Source organism: Hippocampus zosterae, chromosome 2 (genome assembly GCF_025434085.1).
Source record: "Hippocampus zosterae strain Florida chromosome 2, ASM2543408v3, whole genome shotgun sequence".
Classification (NCBI taxonomy): domain Eukaryota; kingdom Metazoa; phylum Chordata; class Actinopteri; order Syngnathiformes; family Syngnathidae; genus Hippocampus; species Hippocampus zosterae.
The window spans coordinates 32,244,105-32,261,524 of record NC_067452.1 but is presented as its reverse complement, the minus strand read 5'-3'; the positions used below and the strand labels follow the sequence as shown (position 1 = coordinate 32,261,524).

Below are 17,420 nucleotides of genomic sequence, written 5' to 3'. Positions count from 1 at the left end.
TGCAACATGACACAAGCAATTTCAAACCATGTACCATAACAACAGTGCCAAGTATGACACTGCCACCTGCTGTTTGTTCGTAATTGAAGGTCGACCAGAGCGTACGATTTAAATCAGAGCATCCTATTAGGATACTGTATGTTGAATTTTCTCCGGAGTTATATTTTTGCTGCTATTGAGCGGAAGAAACAGCATAGCACTTTTAAAAAACCGAGACCGAGGCACTCAAAGAATATCTCAGACAAAACTCATCGGTTTGAACATTAAATAGCCTCTTTCGCCTTATTTGTAATTAAAGTAATGCCGTTTTAAAATTATTTGTAAATAATTGTATAATTATTTATTTCAACTTAAATAGAGGAGTTGAATCTTGCCATATCGTTTTATTAGTCAATTACTTTAAAAACCCTCATCTCTTTTTTTTAAACAAATAAATTGTTTCAGGTAATTCCTTGCCGTGAGAGTTTGAAAATAAATATTGTAAATACCGTCGTGCTATAATTGCAGGGACCAGGCAGATCGTTAGATTTAACAAAAAAATATTTATATTTCGGATTCTGACAGTTTAGGCCGCTCGCAACCACCGTCCTATCACAACGTTAATGCGCATGCTCCGCCTAAAGCGCCAGTCACGTGACATGAGTTTGGGAAGATGGTCGAAGTTTTTGCTTCCCTAAAGTGAACCCGCGACCAAAACAGCCTTTCGAACAAGGGCTGGGACTTTTCAACGGCACTGTCAGTTTCTTTCCCAAGTCTCTCCTGGAGTGCGGGTAAGAGAGCGGAACTAGTAGCCAACGAGTTGACGCGCGCAATATATAGTTTCACCGGCGTGGACTTTGGGGTTTCTGCCATGATGATGACACGGGCTAGCAGGCTAACGACTAGCTGGGCTGTGGTGGTGGTGGTGTTGGTCGGTGGAGGCTGAGCACCAGCTGACTCTAAACATGTTTTCAGCGCTCGGCTAGCATACCAGAGGAGTAAATATTCTCATGGAGTGTTCGTCGGTGCACTTCCTCATCGCTCCGAGGAGTAACGAACCGAGGGTTAATACGATGTTAGCTCCTTATATTAAGCAAGTTCGACTCGTTTTTAAGTCAAACTAAAGCTTGTTCTGGCAGTACAAAGATCTGACAACTACGAAGCATAAGCGCTGAGTTTTTGTGCCACGATTATTCGAATCTACTTGGGCGCCTTGTTAGCTTTCCTTTCGTTGAATTACATGTAGTCGAATGAACACACTGCATCCACAACAGCAACTTTACATGTTGTTATTTCCAGTAGAATTATTAAAAATAAATAGACCGCTGACACGTTTTTGGTCCTAAACAAATTTCATTTAAATAATCAAAGACGGGCTAATAAAACAAACTGCCAGTGGAACGAGTTTATTGACAGAAACTCTTGAGTGCTTAAATAAGACTAATTAAAGGCAATGATAATGGCGGTAAAAGCTGTTTGTTTAACTTGAGAAGGTTATCTGATCAAGTTCGTTACTGCTGTGCTCATAAGTAGTGCATTTTTTTCATATGATTTATGTGGAGTACGTGGTGTTGACGGCCAGTATGAATAAAATATGGATTTTTGCGACAAAAACCGCACTGTGAGTCTTTGTTAAATGACACGATTTTATTTTGTGTGCTATTTTTGGTATGGTACGGGCGGGTAGGAACCAAATGCAAAGCAGGAGTGCTGGGTGTACTGAACCAAAACTATTTATTAAAAAAAAGAAGAACCCACCACCAAAAATCGAAGCATTAAATCAACAAAATCCACCAAAAATATAATACATTATATATTTAAAAACACTCACCATTACAAGCATCAAGAAGACAAGAGGGACACAGGACCAGTAACAGCAAACACAATGGTGTGATCAAGAGTGAAAGAACGAGAGAACTGAATATAATAAACTGTCAAAGACAATGGTGTGCACCTGGACACGACCGTGGCTGATGTGTCAAATTGAGCGATTCCAACAAATTATTGACTCATCACAGACTAAATCTGTCACAGAATTGAAAGTAAGTACAGGAGCTGTTCACTCATGCCATTTGGACAACCTGCATCAAGCAGAAAAACAACATCAACAAGAAAAGAAAAAAAAGTCGGTCTTAAAAACAAACTATGCAAAAGGTTTTTGGTTCTTAGATTTTTTTTGTGCCTTTCTGAAAAATGCATGAAATGATCCGAATCAGATTAAGAGCCTTTTAATGTAGAATTAAATATTCATCAGCAGTTTTGTAAAAATAATTTTTGGGGTTTGAATAAAAATATTTACAATTTTTTTTTCCAAAGACTTCTATAATGTCGTCTATAATGTCGGCTCTACTTCATAAGAAGTGCCCAATTTTGTTCTCCAAAATTGCACTAATGGCTTGATTTGTTGTCTGGGCTGCAGGCGTCATCGTAGCTCTATGTCATGGCAAGTGAAGTAACCAAGGCAGGTAGTTCCAATGGTTACCCGATGAGGGCACAGCTACAAATTACTGGTAAGTCTTATTTGTGTACTCTTGTAAAGTCAATTCTCACTTCAGCTCCAAAGCTCTCACCCTCCACAGGGGGAAAAAAAAGAGTCTTAAAAATGTCTCTTAACATGCGTGTATGAATTTGTGAGTGGGGCTACTGCTCATCCAGATTTTATGGAGTCCTAAATTTAAACCAACGATCCCAACAATGTTTTCGTGTATCATCGGTTTCTTCGTGACAGAATTATCTTGTGTCTGACTATCTTCTGGTCTGGATCATGCTTTATGTCTCCTCGTTTCAGTGCTATCAGCAAAACTAAAAGAGAACAAGAAGAACTGGTTTGGTCCCAGTCCTTATGTGGAAGTTACTGTTGATGGTCAATCCAGGAAAACAGAAAAATGCAACAACACTCACAGTCCCAAATGGAAGCAGCCACTTACGGTGTAAGTTGAGGATGATTACACATTGATGTGTGTTCAGAGAAATACAACTGCAAGACTTTATTTTGTGGTGATGCCTGGAATTGCCGCATTATTATTAAACAAGTATATGTAGTGTATCTAATGTAGTGGAATCAGATTCCACGTTAGTATGATTGGTTGGGAATAATCACCTCCATGCAACTTTGAGCTTTGAAAACAACCTCTTTTTTTCTTTCTTTTTGTACAAAATGCAAGGGATTATGACAACGTGACCTGTTTGCATGCTTATGTCAGCACCCTGAATAGGTTCTCAACACCATTGTTTGCTCTCAGAACCACACAATGGTTTTGCTGCTCACATAAGCAACAGTGGCCTGTGTGTTGGAGAGTACCAAGTGTTTTTTACTTGCAAAATACTCATTTGAAAGTCTGGCCTCAACAATGACATAACTTTTTGTTATGTAATTGTGACCTGCGAAAATGAGGTGTAAGTATGTTAGTGTCTAACTAAAATAGTAACTTTGGCAAAGTATTGACGATGACCAGATTTCTTTTGAGAGATTCAGCTGGAAACCGTGCGATGAAATTCATTGAAGGACGGTTGCTGACTTTATGCTGATTTTCGACAGGATTGTGACTCCCTTCAGCAAACTGGTGTTTCGAGTGTGGAGCCACCAAACCCTGAAGTCCGACATCCTGCTTGGCATGGCCAAGTTGGACATCAGTGCGACGCTCAAGTCTAACAACATGAAACGTGAGTTACTGGCTTTCACGGCACATCATGGTTGATGGAGTTAGTTTCAAATGATTTCAGCTCGAATATCTGATAACTGGCGCCCAGAATGATGCGAGCGTATTTCCGTGTTCACTTTCATCTAGTCTCTGACGTGCTGCAGACCATACAGCTGTGTACAGACCGAGACCAGACGGATGTGGTGGGAGACCTTTCCGTCTGCCTGGACGGCATGACGGTTGATCCCGAAATGTTCGCCAAGGCTGAAGTCGACCATCAGAGTGAGTGGGTGGTGTTGGTACAAGAGCCCGAACAATTGCTCGAGAAACTGCAAAAGGCTGTAAAGTTGCTGAAACTCTGGGGTGGGGGGGACCAAAAAATGGGGTTTACAGTAAGTGGCTGGTTACAAGCTGTTACGATGTATAGAATCTGCGAAGAAGTGCAATTAACGCTTTATTAAGGAAGGAAACATATCTGTATTCTCTCAACCTTATTTTCTTTGAAGCTTCACATTCGTGAAGTTATTGCAACACAGTTTTGTTAGTCCTGTTGGTGTTATGATTGTTTATTAAAGATATGGTTAAATGATCATGCACTGGCGAGATATTTTCTGTACACGTCATCTTTTAACTGTAAGACACTGCGCCCTCATACATTGCTCCAAAAAATATTAACAGACAAAAATGGTGAAATCAGAAATGCTATTTTCTTTTGCATGTTGATAGTTCTGAAGTTAAAAAGTTTGAATCCAGGTTCCAGCCTTTCTTTGTGGAATTTGCATGTTATTCTCCATGCTTGCATGAGTTTTCTCCAGAACACAATATGTATGTATACTTTTCCCTCTGCAAACTTATTTGCAGGTGGAAAAAAATAACACCGCCTGCCATTTTTTTTTTTTAACATTCTAACTGCAGCGGCCCGGTAGTCCAGTGGTTAGCACGTCGGCTTCACAGTGCAGAGGCTTCACGATTCCAGCTCCGGCCTCCCTGTGTGGAGTTTGCATGTTCTCCCCCGGGCCTGCGTGGGTTTTCTCCGGGTACTCCGGTTTCCTCCCACATTCCAAAAATATGCATGGCAGGCTGATTGAACACTCTAAATTGTCCCTAGGTGTGAGTGTGAGTGCGAATGGTTGTTCGTCTCTGTGTGCCCTGCGATTGGCTGGCAACCGATTCAGGGTGTCCCCCGCCTACTGCCCGGAGACAGCTGGGATAGGCTCCAGCACCCCCCGCGACCCTAGTGAGGATCAAGCGGTTAGGAAGATGAATGAATGAATTGTAACTGCAAATATGTGTCAAATGTCCTCTTCACTGTCTGAGTCTTACGTGTATAATATATTTGTTGGTCTTCAGATCTATCAAATGGAGAATCTCGTCCTAATGGAGAACATACCCCAAGGTATGGAGTTTCATTTTAATGTTGCGAGTTCCACACATCAAGTGTCAGTTTAATTTGGACTTCATTGATCCCTGCAACCCCCTGCACTCCTAGACACAGCCGAGACAGTTCCCCAGCTGTGGATGGCGTCGAGCACCGCTCATCTCCGCGTGGTCGAAGGTCAGGGACCGCCTCTGGTTCTCCGCTGGTGTCGACAGGGAGCGTGCGGCCTCTGCGGCCACCCAGACCCTCCAGACCACCTCCTCCGACCCCGCGCAGACCCAGCACTTCACCAGGTCAGTCTTTCATCAAGTTCAATTTTTAGTGGCTTTTTCAATTCACTGTTCTGCAGTTGTCTGCGTTTTACACGAGGAGGTTGCTCCAACGAGGCTGGGCGCGGCTATAGCTCCGTCAGAAATTGCTGTAGCCATAGTTAAGCCCCGACATTTTATATGAAATTCATAAATATCAAGCCTCTTTTTAGCCCCGGGAGAGAAAAATAATCCTGGAGCTGTCCCTGGTTGTGCATGCATATTTATTTGTGTGACTGGCTCAGGGGGTTACTGTGGAATGATGCTTGTCCATTTTTTGTGAATTATTTGTGTGCAAAAGAGCGGTCACGTTTTTATTTTGGTCAGGTTCACATTTGCTATGCTTGAAATTTCCTTGCGTGCCCAACACATGAGATGAGTACACTGCAGATGAGTTTTACAAATAATTTTTATATGCAATGTGGCCCTCATACTTTTTGTTACAAATTCAACCGTAAAGAGTTGATGAAACCAGTTGTATCATTTGAGTCAACTATTATAAGATAAGATAAGATATCCTTTATTTGTCCCACAATGGGGAAATTTACAGCCTCCAGCAGCAAGAATGTATGTAGAAAGAAGAAGAGAAAAAAAAGGTTAAAACCTAGGTATAAAAGGTGTCAACTATAATTTTGAAGTTATCACAAATGTTAAAACCAAGTAACATTGTCCAACTGTTTGTCTGCTTAGCATCCTCCAGCAATAGCTCTACGCTGGCCGAGAGCAGCAATGGGCAGTCGGGTTCAGGGACACCTGTGCGCACAACTGTCCAAGGGCCCCCCGCAGCCCCAGACTGCAGTGCTTCGACTGGCTTGGACAGGAACACTCCATCCGTTGCATCGACCCCTGGACCTCCGGCAATCACACAGCCAGTGAGCAGCGTCGGCCCTGCTGCCTCATCCAGAGTCCCTGCAGTCAACTCTGGACCTTTGCCACCAGGGTAAAATCGTTATTGTTCTTTTTGGACGGTTGTATTTTTAAATACAATGTTCAGCGGATTGTCTGAATGTGGAACCATATTACTCTTGTTTATTTTAACTGTAGAGCAGAGGTGCTGGGTTCGGTTCCAGCTCCGGCCTCCCTGTGTGGAGTTTGCATGTTCTCCCCGGGCCTGCGTGGGTTTTCTCCGGGTGCTCCGGTTTCCTCCCACATTCCAAAAATATGCATGACAGGCTGATTGGACACTCTAAATTGTCCCTAGGTGTGAGTGTGAGCGTGGATGGTTGTTTGTCTCTGTGTGCCCTGTGATTGGCTGGCAACCAATCCAGGGTGTCCCCCGCCTACTGCCCGGAGGCAGCTGGGATAGGCTCCAGCACCCCCCGCGACCCTAGTGAGGATCAGGCGGTACGGAAGATGAATGAATGAATGAATATTTTAAATGTAATGATATGCCCACAAGATAACATTCAGTATCTACTCTTTTATTTGTTTTTTGCCTTTTTTCTTTAAAAAAAAAAAAAACTAATTGCACAAATGGAATCGATAAGGGGGACAAACCTATTGGAGGGAGTCTTTTATTTGTTTGTTTTTAAAAACTGATGCATTTTTAGAATGATAATGTTGTTTTTATGTTGAATGCAATTGAAAATGAGAATAAAAGATTGATGTGATTGATTAGCCGCAAACCAAAGAAAACTGGGCAGCTCTAATAAGGCAGTTCGCAGTTAGCTTCCCGCAAAGGGATCATGTATGATAGGTGCTAAGGTAAGATCTTTGTGAATAAGATAGCTCACCATTGGAAGTGAAGTGAAGATCTCACAAAAATGATCAATTCATTGTTAGTAACAACTGTGCGAAATCATTAACATGACCAGTGTTCTCACACAGACAAATGATACATAATTAATACCATAATTCAAGGTACTGGTAATTCTGGCAAACATATTTCAGAAGTGCGTTTAGACGTTTTAGCCTATCAGCAACCAAAAAGTAGCTTTCAGTTTGAAAAGTTCGGTGACCCCTGATCTAATGTCTTGTTTCCCTGTGTTTCTTTCTAGGTGGGAGCAGAGGGTCGATCAGAACGGCAGATTGTATTTTGTTGACCACGTAGAAAAGAGAACGACATGGGAGCGCCCAGATCCCTTACCACCAGGGTATAAACCTCCTCGTACAATTTAACCCCATCTTTTTGAAACTTTCTGAATAAGGAAGAAGTTCTGTGATGCAATTGTGTCGCATGAAAAGTGTTTTGCCCCTTGTTGACTTTTTGTCCTTAGCTGGGAACGTCGCGTAGACCAGATGGGCCGCGTTTATTTTGTCGACCACATAACGCGGACTACTACGTGGCAGCGTCCCACAGTGGAGACTGTGCGCAACTATGAACAGTGGCAGCACCAGCGCAGCCAGTTGCAGGGTGCCATGCAACAGTTCAACCAGAGGTTTATAATTGGGGTGAGATGTGATACTGTTAAAAAAAAAAGATATGGCTTCTTCAAAATTATGTCTTAAACAAATTGACCCAGCTTTTTTAATAACTACGGTATTCTTATGTTGGCACAGGACCAGGCGGCAGCCTCACAAAATAAAGAGTATGATCCTCTTGGACCATTGCCGAATGGATGGGGTAAGATATCTGTACTCCTTTGTTGGCTAATAAGCATGCAGTAATGGGAGCGATATTCGCGTTATAATGAGAGTACTACAAGAGTCGAATATGAGCTCTTGGAACATCTACCAGCTCAGCCTAAGACTATCCTGTGTACAGGTTTGGTTCAGTAAAGATGAACTCTGTATTTGTAGCTCTATCATTGTGTTATTTTTCTGGATCATCACTTAACCAAACATGTTCAAGTAAACGGAAAAATCCAGATACATTGGTCGTATTGTTTTTTCGGGTGAAATTTCAGACTGGTGAATGTAATTTGACCTTCTCTCAAAACTTTGAATGCGCATGTCCATTAGTACAACAACTTTGTGGTCTTTAACAAGGCGCTGAATGGGAAAATGCGCATGTTTTTAACAGTTAATTTGTGCTTTCAAATGTCTTGCGAAGTCTGCCTGGAAAGGTTCAGGATCCTGAAACTTCACCGCAAAGCCAAATATCTAACTTTTTGTGATAGTGTATAAAGCATCATCTCTGTGGCTTGTCAACGTCTGCATATGCGTTGTGTGCTTTTTAAAATTTTACAAGCTTTTTGTGGCAGATCTGTCAAATAGAAAGAAACAGGTCTAATTCAGTCGATATGGAGTATTTGAGTTCTGTCACAGTTGACTTAAGTTGTACCCATGTGTTTTTTGACTGGGCAATGGGCATACCAGGCCAACTCAGGCCATACGTCTGTACAGCCTTTGTCAAAACTCTCCAAACAAATGGAAATTTGAATAACGAGGAGTGAATAACTCATTGTCAATGAAGACTCATCCAATAAAACGACCCTGACTACAAGAAAAACTTTGAATAAGAAGTTCAAGAGAATTCACAAATGCCATATTGCATGCATGGTAAATTTTTGAGCGCACAAATATCAGTCTCTAGAGTGCGCAGTGGTGCACAGAGCAGCAGAAACATTATTAGAACAGTTTAAATGTGCACTGTACATATCTTACAGTGAAACTGTATTTCTTTTTGTTGACCTGTAATTTAGTCAATTCATTTGTGTCTTTCGATTTAGAGAAAAGAACAGACAGCAATGGAAGAGTGTATTTTGTGCACCATCTTACGCGGTCAACGCAGTGGGAAGACCCACGGTCACAAGGGTATATGTATATATATTTTTGTATTTCAGTGCGAATATTTTTGCTGCTATTCTGAATAATGTGCCGTATTTTCCGCACTATACAGCGAACCTAAGAGCATTGCATTTTCTCAAAAGGCAACAGTGCGCTTTATAATCTCTAGCGCTTTATATAGACCAATATTCTGATTTCTGGGGCATAGTATTTTAAATGTTCTGTAAAGTGCTTTATTATAGCTGCAGCGGGTGCAAAAGCGCTGAATAAATAAAGCTGTATTGTTTTGTTGTGTATTCCTTTAGTGTAGCTCCATCTAGTGGATGCATAACCGCAGCCACTATTGTAGCTTCTAATCTATGCGCCTTATAATGTGGTGTGCGCTATATATGAAAACAGTTAAAAAATAGGCCATTCATTGAAAATGCGCCTTATACTCCGAAGCACCTTATCGTGCGGAAATTATGTTCTTTTGTTGTTGTTGTTGTTTTTTTTTAATTGCAACATTGTCTGTGTGACACCGGTGGAAATACTCACTGGCTTTACTTTATCTTATTATTTTTAGGTTGTTAAATGAGAAGCCACTTCCCGAAGGATGGGAGATGAGATTTACTGTTGATGGTACTCCCTACTTTGTAGACCACAACAGGAGAACGACCACCTACATTGACCCTCGCACTGGAAAATCCTCACTGTACGTCCTTTGGCACATACAAAACTCAAATACAATGCCTGTTAGTGTGAGTTAATTCGCATCCTTGAAGGGAACAATTTCCCTCGAGTGTATTTACTTCAGAGCATTTTTCTTGTAGTGCATGTCACTGTCCTTCTATCTTTATAGAGCTCTTTATCGTATTATAAGTAAAGGAAACGTGTTTTTTGTTATTCTTGACATTCACTCAGAGGAAACTCCTCAGATGACTCATGGTCATAACTGCAGTACTGTGTACACTGTCACCAGTCACCGACAGTCTTCTAGCTCCAGTTGAAAAACAGGATTTGTGAACTGGCATGTGGATGTGACAATGTAATCGGTGTGATGTATAGAGAAGCATAAACGACACCTAGTTACATACCTTGCACTTATATTACATTGTACTTATCTTGCTTTCAGTGAAAATGGACCTCAGATCACCTACGTCAGAGACTTCAAAGCCAAAGTACAATATTTCAGATTTTGGTGCCAGGTAAGAATCAGAACAGCACGAACATTATTAGATTACCTGTTGAATCTTTTGTACAGATTGTGTTTCACACTTCATCCAAACATTTTAGCTATTCTTGTGCCCAAAATGGCAGAGAAGCTTTTATGTAGTCAAAGGGATTCCTGTTTGACAGAAGCTTGAAATAAAAAGTAGAATAACACTCAATAAATAGCTGCATGTAAAAATAAATGTTATTCCACCGACAATTTCTCAACATTTAACGCCGGCACAAAAAACTGGAGGCCCACCAATATGGTCCTTGGTCCAAGTATCACACCCAAAGGTTGCATTGAATTATGGTGACTTTTCGGCTTGTCGCATCAGGTGTCACCACATTGAGTAATTTGCATGATTTGAAACGGTTTTTCAAGATTACAATAATTCCATACAACCGTTCTTGGCTAGGCAACGGGTGGCAAAATTAGATTTTTAGTTTGATTTCCTCATCCTCAATGTAGTTTATAATTAATGGCGGAAAAAAGCAGGACAAATGGTCCAATCAAAATCTAATCACCATGTTTTGATATATCTCCCTTCCTGTTTAGCAATTGGCAATGCCTCAACACATCAAGATTAATGTGTCACGGAAAACTCTGTTTGAGGACTCCTTCCAGCAGGTAAGCAGACCTGCAGCCATTTAACGGCCAAGAAGCTGCTTGGTTCTGTTGTTTGTTGTAAAAAGTAACAGTAATGTAAATATACGATAATTGTACGTTTGTAAGTGTAATTTTTTGCCCATGTATGGTATATGTACTGTATGAAATTCGGATCATAAGAGCTGTGCAAGTCTGTCGCGGTTCCAGTGTTGCAGCTGTGGCTGCTGGGAGCCTACTCGAGTAAATGTAGCCCAAGCCTTGGTAGAACAAGGAAGCGGCAGCCCCCTCCCAGCCCTGCCTCTACGGAGGGAATTCATGAATGAAATCTTTGTTTATCTGACCCTGTTTTGTCATGACATGAACATTCATCATGTCTAAATCAAGTACAAGCATAACGGATCAATGCTGTTGTTGTGACTCCAGCAATTGCACTTATCAATGCATGAATTGAACGTTTTAGATCATGAGCTTCAACGCTATGGATTTGCGAAGAAGGCTGTGGATTATCTTCCCTGGAGAAGAAGGTCTCGACTATGGAGGTGTTGCCAGGCAAGTACAAAACGGAAACGAGTGGCCACGCTTGTTTTCACTGTATTCAAACACTGTGAATAAATTGGGACATATTCAGAAAAGGTACGCAGCTGCTTTTGCTGTCTCTCAGATTCAGTCCAAACAAACAAATTTTAACTCTGCGTGTAGTATTATTGTAGCCAAATGTAAATGAGCGCATGTGTTTGATGTTGTCTACACAGTGGAAGTTGCCAGCATTTTGATGTCATCTTTTTTCGTTTGCCCCCCCCCACTCAACCCCCTCTCTCTTCCAGGGAATGGTTCTTCCTCTTGTCCCATGAAGTGTTAAACCCCATGTACTGTCTTTTTGAATATGCTGGAAAAGAAAACTACTGTCTTCAGATCAACCCCGCCTCCTACATAAATCCCGACCACCTTAAGTATTTCAAGTTCATCGGCCGCTTCATTGCCATGGTTAGTCATTTTCTCGCATCAGCCAGTAGGCCCAGTAAAGACGACAGAGAAATTCCAATCAAACTCCACTTCTATCATTTTTAGGCGCTTTTCCACAGCAAGTTCATAGACACGGGTTTCTCACTGCCATTTTACAAGCGCATCTTGAACAAGCCTTTGGCCCTCAAAGACCTCGAGTCAGTCGACCCAGAGTTCTACAACTCCCTTATTTGGATCAAGTAAGTTCTGAGCACTCATTGTTTCATGTTTTCTGAATATTTATGTGTACAGCAGTCTGGTAGAGGTTGTCCCAGTGGTGAGCGCATTGACCTCACAGTGCAGAGGCACCGGGTTCAATTCCAGTGCCGGCCTCCCTGTGTGGAGTTTGCATGTTCTGCCTGGGTCTGCTCTAAATTGTCTCTAGGTGTGAGTGTGAGTGTGGATGGTTGTTCGTCTCTGTGTGCCCTGCGATAGGCTGGCAACCAGTTCAGGGTGTCCCCCGCCTACTGCCCGAAGACGGCTGGGATAGGCTCCCGCGACCCTAGTGAGGATAAAGTGGTTCAGAAAATGGATGGATGGATGGATAGTCTGCTAAATTTATATCGATATATTTTGTTCCACTATACTGTACCTATTTACTCTCATGTAGAGATGAATCGACAACTCGAGCATCAAATTAATCGGTAATCATTTTTGATAATGCATTCGTTGTTTTGGGACTTACTTCAATTTAAACTTGTCCAATTAAAATAATTGGTAGTTGCGCACCCACTGTAATGCTCTTGCATGTGGGAAAGGAGAGCCACAGTCTTTGAGTATGTAGAACAGTGACACACAATGAGCACAGGGGTTGCTGTTGGTGACAACTGACAACCAGACGCTCACAGACCCGCTGGCTTCACACACACCACCCTATCAAGCCCCGCTTCTGAAAATACATTTCTTGCAGGAGTTTTGGCCTGCCTTGAACGTTTTGACTTGTTTTGCCACATTTCAGATTTTATATATCATGATATAAAATTCGATTAAAGTATTTTTTATTTTTATGCACGTACGTACTTATTTATTTATTTATTTATTTATTTATTTGGGGGGGGGGTAGTAGGGGATGAAGAATCCACACCAAGTGGGACACAATCGTAAGGTGGAACGAAATGTTATCAAGTACTACAAATTGCTCTGTCGTGATTGTCCTTTCTGCCCCGTAGGGACAACAACATCGAAGAGTGTGGCCTGGAAATGTTCTTTTGTGTTGACAAGGAGATCTTAGGTGAAATCACCACGCACGACCTGAAACCTGGCGGAGGGGATATCCAAGTTACGGAGGAGAACAAGGAGGAGTACATCAGGTGGGCGCTGATGGATTGTGATTCTGAAGTCTGCCTTCTGATGTCGAACCGGAGCTATAACAGAGGCCGGGATGGTGCTTGTTTAAAAGGGAATTCGAGACCTGAGTGTTCAGTTTCAACTTTCAAACGGTTGTTTCTGTTTGGATGAGATATATTATGCATTGGAAACAGTTCCTAGGTGTCCTAAAAGGTCTGTGACATTGTTTATTCAAAAAGAATCGGGATCCACCAGAATAGGAAATGAAACAGAAACATTGGTAAAACCTGATTCAAGTCCCTCTTTTTTTTTTTTGGTTTATTTTTGTGGTGTGCAGGTTGGTAGCAGAGTGGAGGCTGTCGAGAGGAGTGGAAGAGCAGACCCAGGCATTTTTTGAAGGCTTCAATGAGGTCCTCCCGCAGCAATACCTACAGTATTTTGATGCCAAAGAGCTGGAAGTATGCATACAGAAACTGCACTGTTTACAGAATACAATGCCCTTAGAATTGTAAAAACAAATGCAATAGAGCTTCTCAAGAAAAAGGTTCTCCACTCTTGACTCTACGATGAGTATTTTACCGTAGAACCTTTGTCTGTGCAGGTGATGCTTTGTGGCATGCAGGAGATTGACCTTGCAGACTGGCAAAGGAATACCATCTACAGGCACTACGCTCGCGGCAGCAAGCAGATCATGTGGTTCTGGCAGGTCAGCATCAAAACGATATAGAAGTTGTGAACAGAAGGCTCTTTTCTGCTATGGATGAGTGCACCTTGTCTTGGATATGCTAGTAATGCAATGCGAAAGAGAGAGAAAGGTTTTAGGATCCCGTAGTTTAACCCCACACTGCAGTCTACCAAGAGCTGCGTCTAATTTTTTTCTTTATTCAGCAAGTGCAGTACAACCCCTAAATATGTATATTTTTTAAAATGTGAAATGAATCGCTCTCTGATTATGTTGATCAAAGCTGCACATGTAAGATTAACATTTATAATCACATTAAATGGTCTTCTTGTACTACAAAATGGTACTACAAAACTACTGGTTACTCTAAAATGGTTCAATGATTTTGTTGTTTACGATGATACTAATGCAGCGTGTTATACCGGAGACAAATTCCTTTTGTGTTCTACATACTTGGCCCATAAAGATGATTCTGATTCTGAAGGTAAAGGTTTTGACTGGTGAAATAATTACTTTGTTTTCCCCGCAGTTCATAAAAGAGATGGACAATGAGAAGAGAATGCGGCTGCTACAGTTTGTCACTGGTACCTGTCGTCTGCCTGTCGGAGGCTTTGCTGACCTCATGGGTAATTTTTATGTGTATTTTTGAAGTTGGGCAGGGAGGCTTCATGAGATAGTTCCGACTTTTTGAGGGAGAGATAAGCAAAATAGATTCATGTTTTAAATGACATCGGGAAGGCTTCATTTGAATGCAAAGAGCTAAATTGCATCTCAAATAGCCAGACACAGATGAATTTTTGAATGCGATAAAATACCTCATTCTGCTTCATTTTACAGGAAGCAACGGTCCACAGAAGTTCTGTATTGAAAAGGTGGGAAAGGAAAACTGGCTTCCCAGAAGTCACACATGGTGAGTTCACTGAGTCAAGACGTTGAAGTTGTTTCAGGAAAGAAGATACTGAAGGGCAAGCGAAGAAAATCATGGCTTGATAGCGTACCAAAAAAATGTAATGTGCCTATTAGCGGATAGTTTGGTGAGCTTTTTTTTTTTTTTTTTTTTTTTTTGTGGCATTTTGGTGTCAAGGAACTAATGGTATGTTGAAGAGCTTAATTTAGACAAAAGTGGCACTTTGCCACCAACTTGTGGCAGTTAATGCTTTGGGGAGGTCGGTCACTCCTGGGGAATTCTTAAGTTGAGACAGGACTCGGTCCTGCATGTTTTCGGGTGGATGCTGTTATATGTAAAAGTGAAAATATTTATTGTGTTTACATGGGAACATTTTATGCCATTACTCTGAGAGGATGCATGTTTTTTTTAACACCTGAATAAGATTTTAAAAATGCAAGTCAATGTTGAAATAGGCTCTGTTTTAACCATGTTGGTGTTGTGAGAACGACAGACACAAGGCACATGATGATTTTTTTTCCTTCTCTCTCTCGGCTGTACTTTGCACAGTTTCAACAGATTGGATTTGCCACCTTACAAGAGCTACGAGCAGCTGAAGGAAAAGCTGATGTTTGCCATTGAGGAGACGGAAGGCTTTGGACAGGAGTGACATTTTGAACTGGCTGTGGCGCTGAAGCGCCAGGTACTGGGATTGAGAGCGCGGGGTTGAAACGGTGAAAACCTCCTTTCATTTTGTTTGTGGGGGGCTCAGGCTCGGTGCTTGCGTATTTATTGCATCCACCTCCAAAGGAAAGCTTTTAATCGTCGTCTATTGAAACCAAAATCACAGAAAACTGATTCTGGACTCCAGAATGAGCATCATGCAACCCCATCTTCTGACCATTTTAAGGTCAACGGCAACCGGGAGACAGCGTTTGGAGTCTTGTCTTGTCGCTTATTAGTCAAACTAGTCACTGCTATGGCAAGTTTTCTGGGTTACCAAAATTAAGCAGATTGTATTGTTGGCTCTTAATCAACATCCACCAGAATGATTGTCGCTTTTCTCACTTGCATTTCCCCCGCTAACAAGACTTTTTTTTTTAATTAGCTTTGGTCCATGCCTTTAAGGCGAAAGGAAAAATAAAACGATAACAAAATGATGCTGCATAGTAAATCAAACTATGGTGCTTACCGCACTCGGGAGACAAGCCGTGAGAAGCAGCCCTGAACGGCTCGATGATTGTGACCATAGTTTTATTTTTAATGTCAGAGGATTACTGCAATGGCAGCGTTTGAAAAAGAATCCTAGTTTTATAGGACCACGGGTTAGACAGGCATTGTATGACTAGGGAAAAAGGTTTGTCATGATTTCTGGTGTTTTTAGTGATATACATGACCCCAAATGGGAATCACAAGTATTTGGAGATAGAGAAATGCCGAATTCAGTCCTTTTGCTCTATTTTGCTCACACAGGCTATATAAATGGGTAAAAAAATAACTTTAGTTTTCTTAAGATACATGATTCAAAAGATCTAATTAATTAGTTAACAGTGTTATGTTTTCCACTTTATTTTTTATAAACTTTACAGCAGCAATTACCGGTATAAGAAAGTAGTGCGAAATAATACGCAGTGTCTTATGTCTTCATTTTTGAAGATGTGCTCTTCATTAGACCCCAAAAAAGTGTTGTTTGTGGCTCGACAAAAAAAATAAATCTAACAGTGTTTTTGAAAATGTGTACACAGAGTGGGAAATAGAATAGGAATAAAAGTCATCCAGTGCTGTCACCTAGTTCGGGGTCATTTAATTTCTGACAATATCAACAGTTAGCAAATAGATACAGTGAATACAGTCTACATACCCAGAGTCAAATGCCGTGTTTTATTTTTTAACTAAACAAAGTAATATGGTTTACCTTCTACTAATTGGGGACGTGGCTGTGTTACCAAAGAACCACTCAAGAATGTATTTTAAATGGAAATCGGCAGAGCCCCTTTTTTTACCCCCTTTCAAATTGAGTTGTACAGGTTTTAGGTCACATTGATCCAGGTCTCCAGACTGACCCTAAATGGTGGCATTTTGTCCCTAAAATCTGAGACATTGTAATTACAGTTAACATCTACTCATGCCAGGGCAACCAGTAAATTTACCTCCCAGCCGCCGTAATTACTTTTCTAGATTTTTGTTGTTGTTGCTGGCAAACTTTGTCTCCACACTCCACAGCTCATTTATCAGTAATAAAATAAAAATTGAGTCGGGTGAATTTTACCGTGCAAGTCAATCTACAGTATGTGCCCCGAAATATTCTACTTGCAGCACCTAAAAGGTTCGTTGGGGGACACTGTGCTCCCTGTGGAAAAAAAAAGTCTGGAGCCCTGCATTAATGATGGAAAAGGTATTGACTTCCGCATTTGACAAAGGGTGTGTAGACTTTTCTTTTCACTGTAAATAATTAGAAATGTTAATACATCCCTCTGCGTATTTTGCCAGCAGGCGTTAGGATTCCTGCATGTCAAACTTAATCTGGTGTAAATAAATGTTTTTTTTTCTTTCGTAATTGAAAAAATAAGAGGTTTATGGTGTCACTTCCCATTTCTAATTTCTGATGTTTCTGAAATATGTGGGGTGAGGTGGCGGGGGGAAATTAAATGGTCACCTTAATTAAATTAAAAAAATTAAATCAAAGCTGTGTGTTTAGTCTCTTGTGTTGTACATCTACTACAGTAACAATATGTTAATATAACCGCCGCGGAAGATGTCCATGGTTGTGTGTTTTGTTCTGTGCTT

The 17,420-nt window shown here is 41.2% G+C and overlaps 1 protein-coding gene across 1 annotated transcript; it reads left to right on the top strand.

Moving 5' to 3' along the window:
* The first annotated feature begins 602 nt into the window (after positions 1-602).
* On the top strand, positions 603-17,330 carry itchb (itchy E3 ubiquitin protein ligase b). Its single transcript, XM_052059745.1, has 24 exons — positions 603-770; positions 2,399-2,489; positions 2,768-2,909; positions 3,518-3,642; positions 3,768-3,902; positions 4,971-5,016; positions 5,110-5,291; positions 5,997-6,246; positions 7,304-7,399; positions 7,523-7,697; positions 7,806-7,869; positions 8,918-9,002; positions 9,541-9,669; positions 10,090-10,162; positions 10,726-10,797; positions 11,237-11,325; positions 11,601-11,760; positions 11,845-11,978; positions 12,948-13,088; positions 13,403-13,523; positions 13,667-13,771; positions 14,277-14,373; positions 14,585-14,657; positions 15,204-17,330. The coding sequence occupies exons 2-24, from the start codon at positions 2,420-2,422 to the stop codon at positions 15,301-15,303; spliced, it is 2,664 nt and encodes an 887-aa protein (XP_051915705.1). The 5' UTR covers positions 603-770; positions 2,399-2,419; the 3' UTR covers positions 15,304-17,330.
* The last annotated feature ends 90 nt before the right edge of the window (positions 17,331-17,420 follow it).